Here is an 18,513-nt window from a genome sequence, read left to right as displayed (position 1 = left end):
TCTGCTTTAAAAGTGACCTGGAGTGAATTAATACCCACAATCAACTCGAGCATCTCTGTCTATACCATGAATAATTAAAAAACTCATTTGCAACCCCAAAAGCAAAATTGTTCTCAAAATTAAGTAGAGCTCCCTAGCTACATACTGAAATGAGATAAAAGCAGCAGGGCTCTAGTTGATGGATGGCTCCCTTTCAACATCACCAGGAGTGACTGTTTGCTTAGGAGAGGGTCTTTGAGCTTACCTCCAGTTTTTAATGAATGGCAGAAATAAGCAATCTCCCAAAGAAGACAGATTTCATGGAGACTTCCTGGCTCACAGCACTGCCTTCCACATTCCATTTAGTAGCATGTTGCTGCAGTTTCAGACTGTTTGGAGGACACTTTAGTGCAATTAAACCGATTCCAGGATTGAAACATGGCAGTTTGAGGGTTGCTGGTTGGGAGGTGCACGGGGGAACTTCAACAACATGTACCAGTTTTCTGCTGTGTCCTAAGTGGAGGTTTGGGTGAGGTGTTGCTTACCCGGAGGTCAAAGGACCAGCCCTCTGCAGAATCCATGGTCCAACAGCACGTCATTGTGCCCCATGAGATGCTGTGTGCATTGGGTGGCAGCAAGACACTGACTTTTTCATTTTGAAAAGATTTCACAATGGAAGACAAGTAATTCACAGGAGTTTTAGAGACTTTATTTATGTATAAACAATTTAAACACTTTGCCATAAATTATCTTTGCCTGTCTCTAGTCTTTGCTTAGCAGCAAATTAAAATTAATATAAAAACTCAATGAACAATTCATACATGTATATTACAAAAAAGTTCTTGTACCAAAGTTCTTATTAGACTTTTTTTTTTCTCTTTTTTTTTTTTTTCTTTTCTGTGGTGACTGTAATGTGATTGTCTCAGTTTCTCGACCAAACAAACACACTAATAATTTTTAAATCTGAAACAGTGATTGTGCCTTCTGGCTGATGTATGTACAGGGTGATCTGACGTGGTGCCCATTTGCAATAGTGTTAACACAATGCCCACAGCTCTACTGGAACTGATACCAACAAACTACTGAATCTAAACAGACTACACCCTGTAACTGTGTTATACTGTCCACAATGGAAATCTTCAAAGACAAACAGAGTATGAAATTTATTTGTAGTGATTTATAGCCACCATTTTGAATGTAACTTTACACTCTGCCCTCTTTGAGTAAGTTAAGCTTCAGGCCAGACCAGGGGAGGGTCAGAGTGCAAGTGTGGTTTTGTTACTTTTAAATATATTTTGCTTTCCTATTTCCAGTGTGCTCTCACTTGCATTCTCATTGTCCTCCAGTTGCTACACACAAATCACCCCAAAGTCATGTTTTAAATGCACCTGTATTTTGCTTTAAATGAAAACCTCTTGGATATTTATCAAACAAGCAGTCTGAATCATCTGTGTTTCATCAGCTGGTTAGTGAAAGTGGCCCACTTGGATTTCTTAGTTTGCTCACATGTGAATGGAGTGAGGTAATACAATACGAGGCCTTCTTTTTGTTTTCCTTTAGACCCAGAACAAGTGGGTAATATTTCAGGGGTACTTTTTAATTTGTATGGTTAGAGTTTTCAGTCTGGCTTTAGTCCACTTCAGGATGTGGGTTTTAATCACTTGAACAGTGGCATTTAACTCAAAAAATATGAGCTTTTTGCCACTTACTATCCCAGAGTAGCTCAGCCTAGTGCCCCCATTTAGGTCTTCATCTCCTTAGGAGAGGAGATAACAGTTATGACTACTGATTCATCCAGCAAAGGATGACAGCAGATTAATTTGTTACCTCTTTCCCATTTCATTCTGTCTTAAAAACTGGATGTTGCTGCTACTGTCTGCTAGCTCTGGGTACTGCTCCACGGGCAGGACATAATATCCCTCGTAACCTTGCACCCTTCCCGTGTTCAGAAGCTGCTGCTTCTCTCCATCTGTCCATACGCGGCTGCCCTCGCGGCCGTCCCGTGCCTTCTGCTGCTCCTTGGCCCAGGCTGCTCCCAGCGCTCGCTGCCGAGCCTGGTCGAGCACTCGGGCCTTCTCGTCGTCCAGCGTGTCGGGGGTCAGTCCGTAGCGGATGTTGATGAGCAGGGTGCAGTACTGGAACTCGATGTTGGTAAACCTTCGAGTCCTCCCGCTGACGAGCAGGCTGGGCTGGGACACCGTGACGTTGACTCCGCTGTCCAGCACCTTCCTCCCGCTGGTCATGGCGAGGGTGACGAGGTCGCTGTCAGCCGAGCCGATCTTCACAAAGTAATGGGTGTCCTTCCCCTCGATGCTGTAGTGCATTTTCTCCAGGTAGTGAGCACTGTTCAGGACAGAGGCAATCTTCCTGCTGTCATCTGTGGCTATGCTGGAAACGCCAGTGGTTACACGGCCTTCCTTCACAGCAAACATGATTCCTTTCCCAATGATAGGCGTGGTTGTGGCAAACCAGCGACCTGCTTTTTCTCTAATATTGGCATGTAATCTCTTAGATATGACCTGGCCCTCAAGAGCCATGAAAGCCTGGTTGTGTCTTTCTGTCGTCTGCTGAACTCCTGTAATTAGCTGGGGAAAGCAAAAGAAGGCACAAAACCACCAAAGAAGATATAGATCTCAAAATACTCATTTCAGAGACCAACACTAACCTTTGCTTTGGCTTTTTAAAGGAGATCTATGCAGTGAGAAATTCTGTGCTATGGGAAGACCACCCTCCACTACCCGTATATCCTTCAGAATCAGAGAAGTACTCATTTGGCAAATTATTTTGCTATTAGCAATACCAGATTCAATATTTCTCATTAATCACTCTCTGCAGCACACATGTACCACAGATCTCAATTTTGGCAAATTACAGAATGTCCATTACAAGAAATAGTAAAATCCAAGACTAGAACAATTTTAATCTGAGCTGAAACCAAACAGACTCAATCTAGTAAAAGACAGCACAGCACTTCTGGGATTTCAACCAGCATAGATGACTAAAAGGCTTTGGAATGCAAGCCTCTGAAACTAGGTAAAAGTTGGGCTCCAAAATAACAAAGCAGTTCCCAAAGAAGGGATTTAGACTCTCAAATGACTTAGAAGTCTGTAGAGTGGTATGCTTAGGTTTATACAATCCTTTCTGTTGTATTACCACAGATGTGAAGTAAAAACAAAGATTAAGTTCGGAGTTGGCCTAGTACTCTAAGTTTATTAAACGGGTTGGGATTTATTATAAAGCTATACTTATTTATTATATACCATTTTCCATCCTTAACCTGACAAGCGTGAATGCTGTAACTGAATTTAACTGTAGTAATTAGAGTAGCAAACCAAAGCCTCTAACTAGGAAAAGCATAGACAAAAAATGGTGAGAAATCCTGTTCCGGGGGAGAAGAAGAATCATTCCTTAGCAAATACCAACCTAAGTTTATTGCAACACATGTTATTAGGATGGTTTTTCCAAAGGTACAACAGATGATGAATTGCCCTGACAAAGTCTCCCTTTGTCATTGCTAATCAAGTTAATCGAGTTACAACTTGTTAATCAAGGAAGAACTCAATAAAAGACAAACTAATGACACTGCAATTATGATAACAATGAAGGCTGGCAAGAAAGGCATATGTTCATTAGGATAAAATCTAGCTATACTCCCTTAGTTTTACCCAGAAATAAATACTTGGCCTTCTACTGTAACTACACGAGAGCCAGCACTTCTATTCATAGAAATAACTTCATATTTCTGCCTACCTGTCCGTTTTCACATGCTTGACTCTCAGACAACTCGTATGGTGGTGACACAAAGTACATTTTTGCTCTAGGGAAACCAGGAATAATGTTGCTAAGTTGAAATCCGAACATCACCAACCAGCTTTTGACATCTAGAAATCAAAAGGAAGCAGGCAAGTGAGAAATGAATGTGTGTAATAAAGGTAAGAAATCAAAAAATTTAAGAAACCCATCCTTGACCTCCTTGATTTCAAGCAACTGTGGAACACATCATTTATATTACAGCACGGCACTTGACAGATCTGTAGTAATCCACCATGAGCAGGCACAGGAAATATTGCTTTACATGTTCCCTAAATAGTTCAACAGGGATATAGGACCTTGCTCATCCTTATTCCATTAGAGCACATGGATTATCCATACATTTCACTGTACGCAATACTTGTTCCATCTCTGACACCTTCTGATGTGGCTCCTGTAACCTACAAACTCTATTGTTAAATGATGTTTTATTAGGTTAGTACTCCTAGAAACATCTGCAAAGTCCTTGGGGAAAATACATGGCTTGCCTTCTGCGTCCTACTTCTGTTAGCTGTCACTGGGTCTCTGGAGGCTCCATTAAATGCAGTGAGGAGCTAGACTTGTAATTCAGAGGGCTAAATTTAGACACCATGAATATCCTCACCTTTCCTTCAGGCCCAGTATGGAAAAGCAGGAGCTGCTTGGGAGGGTCAGAGCTCAGCTCTGCAGTGAGCTTTCGGAATTTCCAGCTCTGGGTTCAATCAGTAAAACTCTGTCCTCATATCTTGTTGAAAAACCCAAGTCACTAAATAACAGTAACTCTCACTCACCACATGTTAAGAACTTATGATGTATTTTAGTCATCAAGGGACATTTTTAACAACAATGGAAAAGCCCATACCCTGGTTTACATTTGTTTCCTGCTTCTCTTTTCTACCAGTCACAGGGATGAGCAGCAAGTGTGGGAGCACAGGCACTTCTCATTTGATTTGGACCTATATTCATGACCATTTCTGTTTAAAAATCCCATCCTTTCCAGTGGCCTTCTCTCCTCACTGGCCTACAACAGCTCCTGATGGTGCTATTGCTGCTTGCGTGTGTGAGCCAAACCCCGTGTCTGAAGAGATGTGACTGTGAAGGGCACTCCTGCTGCAAGGGTCTCTGCATTTAGAGCACCCTAGGCACGGTACACAGCAGTTCCGTTTGCTGCCACAGGCACATGGGGTGCCAGCAGAGGACCCACCCTGCACACAGACCTTGGGGACACTCTCAGACACAGCACGGAGCCTGCTTGCTGTTGCAAAGCCTGTTTTCCCAACATGTTACACCATAAAAAGTGCAGTACTCCCTGGCTGGGGACTCTTCCTTTTGTTAGCCATTCTGACACTAAAATTAGTAGTAAGATCCTCTGTTTCTGTAAAGACCTTTGTATGTATCTCCCATCACACAGTGACTACTGTATTTTTCCTGTAGCTTTGGACATCACAGGGTCACTGCTCCTTTTTAAGGCTGCAGTTTATTTTATGGTATAATGGTATCTCCTGAACAATTCACTTCAGCTGCCCTATTTCCACAAAAAAAGAGGAGGACCTATATGCAAATTAGTTACCGTTCTGCTTTGCAGCACTGCATTTGGTACAGGAATTCCTTTCCATCAAAACCTATGAATAAAGCAGTGTCAGGGGTTAACAGTAAGAATGGATTGGGGTGGGGAAGTAGCTCTTTTATTTTCTGTTTGGGTTGCTTTTTAAGCTATGACAACCCAGGACCACCATAATCCCTTCTTGTGCAAGAGAATCTCTTTAGTCCATACAGCAACAAATATTTTCATCACCAATGAAGTATTTTTACAGTCTGCAAGGTGTGTGTGGACCAAATGCAATAGATCTTCCCAGACTTCATCCAGTGGGTGAATAAATTAAATGAATGAAATTTCAGAACATAGCAAAATATCGTAAGATAACACTGAAAAAACTAAACCAGTGATTTAGATCTCATAATTTTCATCCACTGTTGGATGAAAATAGGACTTGAATTTAGGACAACAGAATTTGATCCCAAGGTCATTTTAGTCACTAGTATTTTCACACTATCAGATACAAGTTGCACTATCTCTAAATTGGAAAGTAGCTCCAATAGAACCTCTGGGATGTTACACACATGATTACGCCCCAATGTACCAATGAAACTTGCTGCGATTTTCTCTGAAGGAAATGCACTTTTCTTGAAATTCAAATTACTGCTAAAATTAAGATAGCTCCTTTTTATAAATGATACCACTGCTCTAATTACTGGATACTGCATATTCAGTGCTGAGAAAAGGTTTTCCTGAAGACACACTAATTACCTTTCTTTTTAGAAGTTGCCAGCAGCAGGCTTGAGCACTGTGTGATCTCACTAAGTGAAAAATTACTACTAATTAAGAAGAGGTTACAAGTTTTACCCAGTTCTAACATCTGCAATCAAAACTACTTTATTGTTTCTCTTCCTCAGCTCTACACATTCCATCACATTTCTTACACTTGCAGGGGGTAAGAATATTTCTAAAAATCAATATTTTGGCTTTAAAGATTGAAAACTGCTTGTGTATTAAAAGTTAAATGGGAAAAGAGGTTTAATTAAATCAGTTCTTGGCACTAATTCATAATGTGCCCATGGGCTCAGTCAGCAGTTCATTTTGAGAGTTAATTTATTTTTTTCCCCTCCATAAATTCCCTGTGGCTTCTTATTTAGTGCCCTTCATTTGGGCAGGGGCAGCATCAAAGAATCAGGACTAGCCAGCCCTTATCATAGCACAAAAAGGAAAATGGCCCAACCTGGACAGGAAGATTCAGAAAATGGCTAAGAAGCCTGATTTCCTTCCCAGATCAACTTCCAAACCATAGTGTTGTTAATAAGGAATGTAACAAAGTCTCACCTGTTACATAGTTCTTTAGATCCAGTTCATTGCTTAGAGGGTTGTTACTCTTGAACATGTACAGATTGAAAGGAGCAGGTTCTTTACCAATGTTTTTCCACATGGTGTAATCAGGAGATGTCCAGCGTCCAGCCAGGACATCATAATCCCTCTGGGTAAAATGGACGAGTTTGGTTAAAGGATCATACAGCCCCCCATGGAACCCAATAACCAGCTGGAAATCAGGATTAGAGTCATAGTAAATCTCCCCATATGCTGTGTACTGAAGCTGTTTGATCATGAGGCCGTTGATGCTGAACACGGCTAATGGAGTGCCTGTGTTATCAGAGGCGACATAATATTCTTCCCCGCTGCTACTCTCCATTGCAAAGAGGTGGCCTTGCAGATCGTAGTATAAAGAGGTAATTTCTGAATTGGAATGATTGTAGACATGAGTGACCCTTGTTGGATTGTGAAGATCAGCATAAAAGTACTGTAGGTGGTGCCCCAGGTTAGTCTTACAGGAAGCCCTTCGGCCGAGTCCATCGTAACGGTACTGAACACTCCACCCATTGGCTTTGTTGTAAGCTCTTGTCAAGAGTCCTTTGGAGTTGTACTCAAATACGTCTGAGCCTCGCTGACACAGGAATCCATCCTCATCAATTTTGTAGGGTATGTCACCTAAGCGTGTAATCCTGTCTCTCAGGTCATAGCGCAGAGGCATCAGTCTGACACTATTTCCAGGATTCAGTAGATGAAGGTTTCCATTCAGATCATAACTGTAACGCCAGGTTGGCCTGTCATTTACTGCTACACTTTGCAGTTGCCCATCTCCATCATAGTCGTAGGTATACTTGGTGGTGTTGGCATATGGACCAAGTTTCAGTTCTCTCTTAGTTACCCTTCCCATGCTGTCATATTGGACAGTCATCCAGTACATTAGAGATCGGAACATTTCATACTGAACTTCTTTAATGCGCCCATGGGTATCAAAGTGCTTACTCAGTGTCATAACTGCTGTAGTAATAATTTGATTTATATCATAATAAATAACTCCAAACTTGCCAAAATGCTCTACTTTGCCAGAAATCTCATCGTAGCGGTAAAGATCAACTGGAAGAGGCGTCTCGCTTATTATAGGCTTGATGCTTGCGATTCGAAAGCTATTATCGTGATAGGTATAATCAAACCTTGCATTGACCATACCCTCTTCAGAGAACCTGTAGATCTGTTTGTCAACGAGAGGACCAATTTTACGATAACGGATTGTACAAGAAAATCCTCCACTTTGCAGATTCACCATTTTTAGGACACCTGTAGTTTCATCATACCCAAAAGTAACTGCAGTGCTGTCATAAACAATTTCAGATAACTTGGATAGCTTTCCATACTTGTAGAAGACTTGTCGCCCAGTGCCTAAAAATGATGTTTTCAGAATCCTCCCATCATCACTGTAATCAAAAATCACTGATGCATTGCTTTCAGGAGGGTTATAAATGTTTCTAATGTAGCCAATGGAGGTGTGAGTTGACATGCTGTGCCGAGCAACGCTGGGCATGGTGACAGCCTGAAGGCGGTCTGAAGAATCATACTCAAAGATGTACTGGCGTTGACTCTGAAGCAGTAGTACCATCGACTGTAGGGAGAAAATTAATACACAGTAAGCAGCTTTCGGCATGTGACCTCTCAGGGCAGTAAAGGAAAGTTTACTGAGAAGGCACTAGTGTTAAATCAATCAAAAGAGAATGACATGCATCAGTTAGGGGCATAAAGCTGTGCAAGAATATTGTCAGATTGCTAGATGGCAGGATGTGCTACTTGGAAATCAACATGCTGACACTCCAGGAAAGTGCAGGTTAGAAATCTATTAGCTGCCCTCCCACTAGTAGGACCTTTTTGTTTTCATTTTTTTCTGAGGGATGCAGAGGTGTTAGATAAATTACTTGATTTACTTTGCCACTAGCAGTTGTAATTCACAACTATTACTGTGAAATATGTGTGACAAAAAGCAGAGGATATTTGCTCTGGTTTGCTTAAAACAACAGGTTCAAAGAAGGGAATGAATACGCAATTTTGAAGTATTTAAGGCGCTTATGATTGAAGTGTCTTAGTTGGGCTAAGTAAAAATGCTTTACCATATTTTCATTTAAAAAATAATTACAGATGAATTACCTGTTTCTACCTGAACCTTTTGTCAGGTTTAGTGATGTGTTTTTGGTCTTCATAAAGGGCAATTCAGTGTGTTCAGTTTATGCTATTATATGGCAGCCAGGGGCTTCCAGGAACATATCAAAAGACACAACCCATGAACAATGTATTTACCATTAAACATTAGTCAAATTAGTTGACTAATTGAAAAATATGGAAGTTTGAGACCAGGTATAGAGGGATTCTTTACAGCTAGAACATGTCAAATTGTAGATAATCTGTGTGTGTGTGTGTGTGTGGGTGTATATTACATACAGGACTTAAAATGAAGCCGAGTAGCACTTTGTCTCTTTGTAGCTGCTGTCAGCAGGTCAAACAACATCACTTACTTTTTCTAGATAGGTGTAGCTCCAAACCTTCCCATCGGCGAACATGCGCGATACGATCCTGCCTTGCTTATCCAGGTCTGTTCTCTCGCTCATGGCTCCACGCTGCAGCCCAGCCAGGCGCCCATTGAAGAAGTAGGAGACATTGACAGCAGCCAGGCCGCTGCTGGGCAGCCAGAGGAACGGGCGCCCGAGCTGGTCATAGATGATCCGCAGGGTGAACTTCCGGTGATCATCATAGATTTTCTCTGTGCGTATGTTTCGGTCGTAGTCAATGGACAGCAAATTCCTTCCGTGCACCTATGGAGGGAACGGAGGCTGCGTTCAGTCAGCAGTGCCACTAGCCCCTATGGATGCAAATGGCATGCACACTGGAGACCTCAGTTTCCCCACAGTTTAGAGAAGTGTAGCATCTCTTCCTATTAACTGGCTTCTGCTTTCAAGTTCTTGGATATTCAAATATATAAGTTCAGGTGTTTCACTGGGATATTCTCCATCTCCCTGCAACATGGGAGCTGTCATCTTACAGCAAGGGGCTTCTCTTGTTGTCAAAACAGAGAGACATAGTGCACACCTGGGTCCCAAAGCGCAGTGCTAGCACTCGGCAGAGAAACAACTTCTTTTACATAGAAGCAGCTTTTCTATTTCTGCCATCAGTAGATCTTAACCTCTTTCCCTACTATGACTCCAAGAACAGAAGAAATTATGATTTCATGTCTTCACTGAGGTTTAGCCACGGAGGCTCTGTAGCTGCAACACAGCTGCTTATGAATTCATTCATTTACTGTTTTCTTCATTTGCTTTCCAAATAGTCCATAGAACCCTCATCAATCCAGTCACTTGGGATGGGTTTCATTTCTTCTGATTAAAGATTCTGCTCATACAGGCTGGGAAAGATGGACTTAGTTTTGGGAAACAAACTAAATAATTAGGTTAAATGCTTTTTTTTTTCTTTTTTGTTTTTTTTTCAGTTACAATTTTCAAATTGAAGTATAATATGAAGTGTTTTGGGCCCAGATTTTTTTGGGTTTGGTTTTTAATAGAGCAAAACAGAACCAAAGGAGCACAAGAATGCCAAATGGAGAGGCTGCTAGTGAGAGTGCTGTAAGAGGTACATAAATATATTCACTGCAGACTACGCCACAGAATTCAGGCTAATGCTGTAATCTGATAAAGCCTTTTTAAGTAATTTAATTGTAGATGCATCATTAATAAAGTAGAAGTCTTTAAATTAGATATAATTTGAGAGCAACGACTATTTAAAAAGTATTCATCAGTTTGTGGGAATTTGTTCTCTGCAGCAGCTTTGATTAGGCCACGTTTTCTCTTAGCCAGAATTAAACTGCACATCAAACAATATGTAAATTAACCCTGGGCCTTTCTCGAGGACATAAAAGTTATTCTGAGAGATTTTCCCTGCCAGGGGTGAACCCAATTCCCATCTCACCCAACTCTGCAGGAATTCACTTACACAGAAAGCAAATTTAAAAGGAATACAATTTTGTGTTTGTAAAGAAATAATTATTTCAAATTATTGCTCATTATCCTAATTTTTCCCATTAATAAGACTTAGCTCTAACAGTTTATGTCTACTCCATGGGCAATTATTAGAAAAAGCTCTTTCCTGTAGGTTTTCCCAAAGGTTATCCCAGCAAAAATTTCTCCTGTGATTCAAAGAAAAGATAGGGCATTTCTTATAAAACATCTTGGCCAAATAAACCTTATTCTGCTCTCCCATTGTAATGGAAACAAACCCAGGGAAGCCAAACTGAATAGCAGAACTTTCTCAACTGGTTACACTAGTTCTATAAGTGTAGGATTAATCCTGATGACAGAGCCATATGAAAACCCTTTCTTTTACAGAGCTCAAGGCCTTCCAAAAAGATTAGGAACTGAATTTTAGCTTTTATGTTTTTATTTGGTTTTGTTTTGTGATTTCTGGGGTTTCTTCCCTCCATTACAGTAACTGCAACTGTAATCTGCATGGAGGAAAGTCTGACTCCAGGTATTCTCCCTTTTCTCAACAACATTATAAAAGTTATTAATTTTTTTGCCATAGAAAACTGGAGTACTAGGTTTTTTTTTAATGGTTACCCAGACAAGAGCTATACACACAAACATCACTTGGAGAATAAAGCAGCACCTGCTTGAATAATTCAGCAACTTCATTTTAATTTGTTAGAATAGGTAAAACCAGAGAGTGTAATTGTAATGTCATATTAATTATATAGTAACCCAAATTGAATGAATAACTCCCATGACTGAAGATCACCTAACAAGCTCTGTTTCTTTTGTTCCACTACCTACGTGCACATCTGGTTTCTCCCTTGGCTGCTGCTGAACAAGTGGCCATAGGGATGAGCCCTTTGTGCCTTGGGTAAAGGTCTGGCAACAAAAATCACTTATGTGAAGCTGCACTGTAAGAAAAACTCTTCAGAAGGGAATCTTCAATACTTTATCTGAAACTACTGCAACACACTGGACGTGTGGTGCATAGGAGAGTAGTGGACAGTAAGAGAGAGAACTCAGAGGTGAAGGGCAGGTCTTCCTTTCCTGGCTTAATGAAGCCGGCCCAGCGTGTCTGAGAGGCCAACATGTACAGCTGGGATGTGCCTACAGCACGATGAGCACAGCTGGGGGCACAGGAGGCAGCTCTACCTGGAGAATCACAGAATCATTGACTAGTTTGGGTTGGAAGGGACCTTTAAAGGTCATCTAGTCCAACCCATGGCCCTGCAATGAGCAGAGACACCTTCCCCTAGACCAAGTTGCTTCAAGCCCCATCCAACCTGGCCTTGAACGCTGCGAGGGATGGGGCAGCCACAGCTTCTCTGGGCACCCTGTGCCAGTGTTTCACCAACCTCATTGTAAAAAAAATTCTTCATTACATCTGGTCTATATCTCTTTTAATTTAAATCTCTTTTAGTTTAAAGCCATTACCCCTTGTCCTACTGCCCTACTAAAAAGTCTGACACCCTCTTTCTTATAGATCCCCTTTAAGTATTGAAAGAAAGGGGTATTGGCTCTACCAAGAGGCGACTCCCATGTCAGAAAAATCCCTTTCAGCAACAGCTGATTCTGCACTGGGGATTCAAGATTTGGGTCCACACACTCCCTGCCTGGTCATTCCTGTAGTAGTCCTGCAGTGGCCCATCCTGTACCACTATATGCCACATCTGTCCCAGCTGCCACAGCCAACCCTGCTGCCACCTGCTCCCCCAGTGATCACACACACGTGCTCCATTTCATTCAATAAACAATTTACAAAGATGAATTAGAGTAAATGAGATGCAAATAAATTCTGTGCTTTCCCCCTCATTTTCAAATTTCATTTTCCGTCCACTCAACCTGTTATAATCTCATCGTGATTTTCATTTAAAAGAGCTAAATGGGTATGTGATTATTGTTGCAGGAACTAAACCCAGACAATTAAATGTTGAGGTGTTGCTAGATAAAGCAGTGTTTTGATTTGCATAAACATGATGCAAGAAACCCCATCTCCGGCAAGGTTTCAGCTCTAAGATGTGTTCAACTTCAGCTGATTACCACAGTTATTACATTTCTAGCATTGAGAGTTAGGATTACCACAATTTTGTTTTGAACACCTAGTCAAAATGCAGTGCTCATCTGGTTTCTACTTCTAATCAACTTCTGCAGGTCAACACATCACAATCAATTACATAGCCATGAAATTTAGTCATTAAGGATTAGCTGCTAATCTCATTCCTTTTTTGTCTAACCTTCCCCCCTCTCCCCAGTAGGTGCATTCTGAGCGTTTACAAGAAAAGAAAAGTCTTGTTAATTCAACACTGGGAATTAGATGTTAAGCAACAGAAAAATACCAAAATGTAACATCTGATTCATAATAGTTTTTGTGAATTGCTACATAATTGTTTACAGAAATTGCATTTAGTACATCATCTTGAACACACAGAACTGTATCTCTGAAAAGAACCAGGGCTTGATTAGCACTGCACTTGTTCGCTGCCCAAGTATCTCAAAGCCCTACCAAAGCTGTCTATACTGAAGCAGCCAGTGGAAGTTTAGGTACTCAAGGGGTGAAAACCAGGCCAGCTAAGCACAGAATGGGATTAACCCAGCTGCAGCACATTTTTAATTTGGCAGGGGATGGATTACATGACCTGAGCGTCTTTCTTATCCTATGCTTATGACTTCATAATTATGGCAATTATTTTCCAATCATGCCATTTGGGAAGGGGAATAAACACAATATGCCTGTCTCAATGAATCTGCAGGCAGATTCTACACAAGCAGAATGTAACTGCTCATGCTGTAATTGTGCTTCCTGCCCAGGACTAGCTGTGGTGAGTGTGCTGTAGCAGTTTTACAAATGCTGAGTGGTTGGATTGGTTTTTCCCCCACCTTCAGAAGCAGAGTGCCTTGCACCAATGTTCTGGATATCTTTACCAACCTCTTTTAGAATACTTTTAGTAATGAAGCTTCTACAGCTGATTGTAGCACACAGTCCCATGCAGTTAACTGACCTCTCCAATACAGAAAATATTGCCATATTAAAAAAATCCTAGAGTTGTAGATTTTAAACAAGTAAAAATAGGAAAGATGTCCTTCAAAAAGAAAATGAATGTTCTGCCCACAGAGGAAAAGATCATTATTGTAATGACAGATTCTACTTACCCTGAGCTTTCTTCCAAACACAGTCACTTTGCCTTTAATCTGTTCCTTCCTCAGACGCCATTCAATTGAGTTTAAACCATTTTCCATTGGTAGAGAAATATTACATCGTCCTATGGTGGGAGTCACAGTCCCAGCCAGGACATGAGGTTCGCTGTGAAAGCTAATGCTCATGCCATTGGCATACATCACTCTCAAAGTACCATTATTACAGAGCTGGTAGCTGTTCCTCACTTGATCTACAGCAATAATGAAAAGAAAATAATTTAGCTACTCCAGTCATAAAGAAAACATATAGCTTAATTTGATTGGGTTTTTATTGCACTCCTGTTGATGTTAAATGAAGTCAGCCTGCAATTACCATTTACGTGGTACTATGGTGGAAATTACAGATGTTACTGATTCATGTAAAGAACAGTAGTGCAACAGTGAGCCTGCAGAGAGATACTGTGTTTATTTCATTAGGTTTTCCCTGTAGTTTTAATTATGAATCAAAATGCACAGTGATATGCTTTCAACAACTTAATTTATTTCTAATATGAACAAAAACTCCCGAAAACTGAACTGGTGGATGAATAACAAACCATCAAACTCCAGGACAGAAAGGGGTAAAAGAAGAAGACTGCTGGACTCTAGGAGCGGGAAGAAGTAAGTGACTCTTGTTTTTCTTTCCCTCTGCTTAAAAATTGTCTCCAAGGAAGGACTTTTACAGTGTTTGACTTTAAATCCTCCAGGTGTGAGGCTCCAGCAATGCAAGCTGGGAGTCCCTTCCCTGCCTGCTGTCCTGCCACCCTACCAGCAGCACAACCGGCCTTTTGGCCCCATACTGCTCTGGCCATGCAGTTCTCCAGCTCTTTGACACAGCCAAGTCCATTCTCCGCCAGGACGGAGTGCTACGGTGTGCAACTGTCACCACAGCACCAACGTTTGTCTGACAGAAGGACAACATCTACATAATTAATCATCTGGTATAAGAGAAATAGTCTTTGTAACTAGGCATGTGACAGTATAATAGTCTATAACTGCTGACATTTATGTCAGGAGAAGACTACTGCTCGACGATGATACTCTCATTCCAGTGACATTATATCTTACTTAGAAACACCCATCACCCACCAAACTCCTCTCAGTCTTTGATAACTGACTGTTTTCACTTCATGGGAACCAATGCTGGGGCGGTGCTGGAAAGCGTTAAGCAAGCATTCACCACTTTGCTGCTGCTCTCTCCTGCCACACTTGGGCTGTAACACTGTTCTCAGAAGTGCTAACCATGGGTCAAGAGCATCCACCACCCTGATTGTTTTGAATTTTCTTTAATGGTAGTTTATAAATTTGGCAGGTTCCACGTCTAATAGTAGGAGGCCACCGGAGCCTGTCTCTCCACAAGGATCTCTCCCCAGGCAGCTGACACTCGGCAGTCACCGTGCATCTCTGTGGCACCAAAGTCAGAACCAATTTTGCAGTGAAATACAAAGAAATATCTGAGTGGGTAAAGTGATCCTGACCCAAGAGGCAATAGCAGGCCTGACACCAGCAGATAACAACCAGACATAGTTGACACAAAGCATGATTGTGAAATGTCTCTTACCTGTCCTGCAGACCTGCTATTTTAGGAATGAGCTTTAGGGGAGTTTTTCTTGCAAACTTGTTACATTTTTCCCCTGCTCATAACTGTCCTAATGACACAAATCTTTTGCAAATTGCTTTCTCAAGTGGTGTGTGTGGTTAGGAGATGTGCTGAGAAGTGTGCTTTGGTACCTTGAACAACTGTATAGGAAGCCTCCACAGAGGAGAGATTTGTGATGACCGTGACATCGTCATCCCGATTAGAATTCTCAATGTCGATGGTAATAGACTTTTCCATCTCTCGATGAAGGCTAGTTACCACTCCAGTGGGACGTGTTACATTGGTCAGACGCCCTTCATGATCATAGCTAATAGAAAAGTTAGTGAGAGCAAAAAGCATGAGGATATATGTTCATTTCAATACCCAATGTATTACTAATGCACCACATTTGTGCAAAAAACCCCAGAATGAAACAGGTTTTCAAGAACATCCTGGCCATACCTATTGCTCTGTTCTTGAAAGAGTCTAAAATGATTAAATAATAATTTTTAGTGATACTGATCTCAACTACACAAATGTCATAATTAAATTATTACGATATATAGAGCGATATTCAGCTCAAACAATTCTAATTAGTAAATTAATTTGAATTTTAATGGTAGCATTTCACTCTAAGGAAGTGGGCTTACGATGGATACTACAATATACAATTGCATTGACTGCATGTTTGCAATTGAATATTTAGTGGAAACTACTACATGAGGTCTTAAGTGACATATCAAGGAATAAACTTGCTAAAAGAGATTAAAAAGGACATTAGCTTGAGAACATAAGGGTTTAATTTAGATCTTATCTGTGGTATTGAACAGCATTTTGGGGTCAGTATTTTGGCTCATAATAATGGATGATGAGACGTTAAAGCACAGGATAAGGTGGAGTTGCACAAAAGGCAGCAGTCAGCACTCAGAATATACCTGAGAAGATGAGTTAAGTGCTCCAGAGGCATAGAGATAAAAAAAAAATACAAGAAAAAGGGCTCTCCATGAGATCATTGAGTTACATTTATTTAGAGGTATAAAACCTGAGGAGGGGGAAAGAAAGAATGCTGCCTGAAATCAAATGGTATGTTTCTCCCTTTCCCTTAGAATGCTGTATTTGTGTGCTAAAGAAGCAATCCCTTGGATCTTAAGGGCAAGAAATAGGGACCTGAAACAAAATCAGTATTGCAGTCTGACACTCTGCTTGATGCAATCTCTACTTGTGCAAGAGTCTCTCACCCAGCTGCTACCAAAGTGCACATACTTCTGAGAAGCAGAAAGGCAAGAAAAAATGTCCTGTGTAGTTAAAGGGAAAAGTTTAGGTAGAGATTGAAACCAACTGGTCATCCTTGGAACGTAGAAATCCAGGGTGCGAGGAGCCTGGAAGAGAACTGGTAAATCCATTGCACTGCCTGAGAGTAACAGAAGAGAAGAGGAGCACATTTAGTACCATGGAGCTAGCTGAGTTCTTTGTACGTCGTGGTTAGCTGTAAAGATGAAGAAGAATCAGTGCTTTCAACATGACTTTACAATGACATCATTCAGAAACCTCAAAGTATCTCAAAATGAATACCCAAATTGGCTTCTCAGTTAATACCCATATCAAGTATGCCTTTCAAATCCATTGCAAATGGTTGCACCCATGCAACTGAATATTGAGGAGGAAGGAAAAAAATCACCTGTGGAGCAACAAGCCTTACCAGAACCCCTGGAAGTGTTAGGCAAAGAAGTAAATCAATAAAACAAAGCATCATGCAACCTAAAAGGGAACAATAATATATTGTGTTTAATTAAGCAGTTCAGGATCAAATAAAAGATTAAGCAGCACGACTTTTCTTAATAAAAGTCACAAGTTTATATCCACATATATGTATATATATGTATTTATATAGTTGGTATTATTTACCATATAGACAACATACTAGATAAGAGATAAAATGTTGAGAAAATCTAGGAAGGGCGTTTGGTTAAGTTTGTGTAAGAGTCTTTATCAAAAACTGCTGAAAGCACTTGTAAAATAAGGACTAGGGAAGAATTTGATCCAGTCTAGCAAGGAAAACCAAAAAGGACAAAAATTGGACAGTTTCAAAAATGGGATATACCATAATAGTCTGTATATGGATACTTGGATATGCTTAGTGCTTAGCAGAGTGGTGAAGAGAATACTTAGATGTCAAATACTACAGAAGAGACAATGTTATTTAGGAAAAACTAGCAAAGGGCCATGAGTGCTTCAGCGTGACTATGCAGAGCTTGGTGAACATCCACCAAAATGGAGGCTGAAATTCCCCATCAGCAAATATATTTTAGGCAATGCAAATGAGACCTTCATTTAAACTCCTCATTCACATTGCTGGGTTTTTAATTAACCCAGGAAAACTTCCTGGGGATTGCTGTGGGCTACTCACTGGAGATCTCTGTTCAAAGTGCAAGGGCAATCTAGAAAGTAAATATGGATGAGGATGTGCAGAGCCTGAAACAGGAACATTGCAATATTCTGATGCTGCTTCTAGAAGTCAGTGGTTTGCCCCCACCATGGGGCATGTTCCCCAGGGCTGGGCACAATATTTGAATTCCACAATGGCAGAGATTAAAAGGTTTATAAGCAAGTGCTGGACCCGCTTAAACAAGTGCTCTCTAGGAAGGTCTGCAGACCACTTGGCTTAATAGCAGATATATTCACTACTTAAATGATATATTAAGCGATTTAGACATAATCCACTACTTAAAACTCTATATACACACTGCAATAACAATGTATAATGAAGGCTTTTTTACTTTATCCATGGCATCAATAAAATCCTGCTTAAAAAACATAAGTTTAAGGTAAAAACTTTAAAATGAATGAAACCGAAACCTTTTCTGTACCACAAATTTAAAGTGACATATTATTGAGGCTTTCTTTTAATTTATGTATTTTGTGAGCGCAAGTGCTTAGTAGAACCCAACACCCAGACGTTTAACTGAATAATGAGAATAAAGCTATATGGGAATTTAATGGCTATAAACCATATATGATATGTATGCATTTCTTTATGACATGAACCTGGGTCTAATGAAGTAAACAAAAAAAAATTGCAATGGAAAATATACTAA

General features: G+C 40.6%; 1 protein-coding gene across 11 annotated transcripts in view; it reads right to left on the bottom strand.

Annotated features, from left to right (window-relative positions):
• Positions 1–666: 666 nt before the first annotated feature.
• Positions 667–18,513, bottom strand: part of TENM2 (teneurin transmembrane protein 2) — a 691,595-nt gene continuing 673,748 nt past the window's right edge. For all 11 annotated transcript variants that reach the window (XM_062629179.1, XM_062629180.1, XM_062629181.1 and 8 more), the window contains 6 exons: positions 15,571–15,746; positions 13,816–14,051; positions 9,163–9,459; positions 6,647–8,261; positions 3,730–3,860; positions 667–2,564 (listed from right to left, as the gene is read on the bottom strand). In XM_062629179.1, coding sequence (XP_062485163.1) covers positions 1,803–2,564; positions 3,730–3,860; positions 6,647–8,261; positions 9,163–9,459; positions 13,816–14,051; positions 15,571–15,746 — 3,217 coding nt within the window. In that variant the 3' untranslated portion in view covers positions 667–1,802. The remainder of the gene's footprint in view (positions 2,565–3,729; positions 3,861–6,646; positions 8,262–9,162; positions 9,460–13,815; positions 14,052–15,570; positions 15,747–18,513) is intronic.

Source organism: Pezoporus occidentalis, unplaced genomic scaffold (assembly GCF_034315485.1).
Source record: "Pezoporus occidentalis ecotype Australia unplaced genomic scaffold, CSIRO_AGI_Poc_V1 ctg33, whole genome shotgun sequence".
In the NCBI taxonomy this organism is placed as follows: Eukaryota; Metazoa; Chordata; class Aves; order Psittaciformes; family Psittacidae; genus Pezoporus; species Pezoporus occidentalis.
The sequence above is the reverse complement of the archived record's forward strand: the minus strand, read 5'-3'. Positions and strand labels throughout refer to the sequence as shown.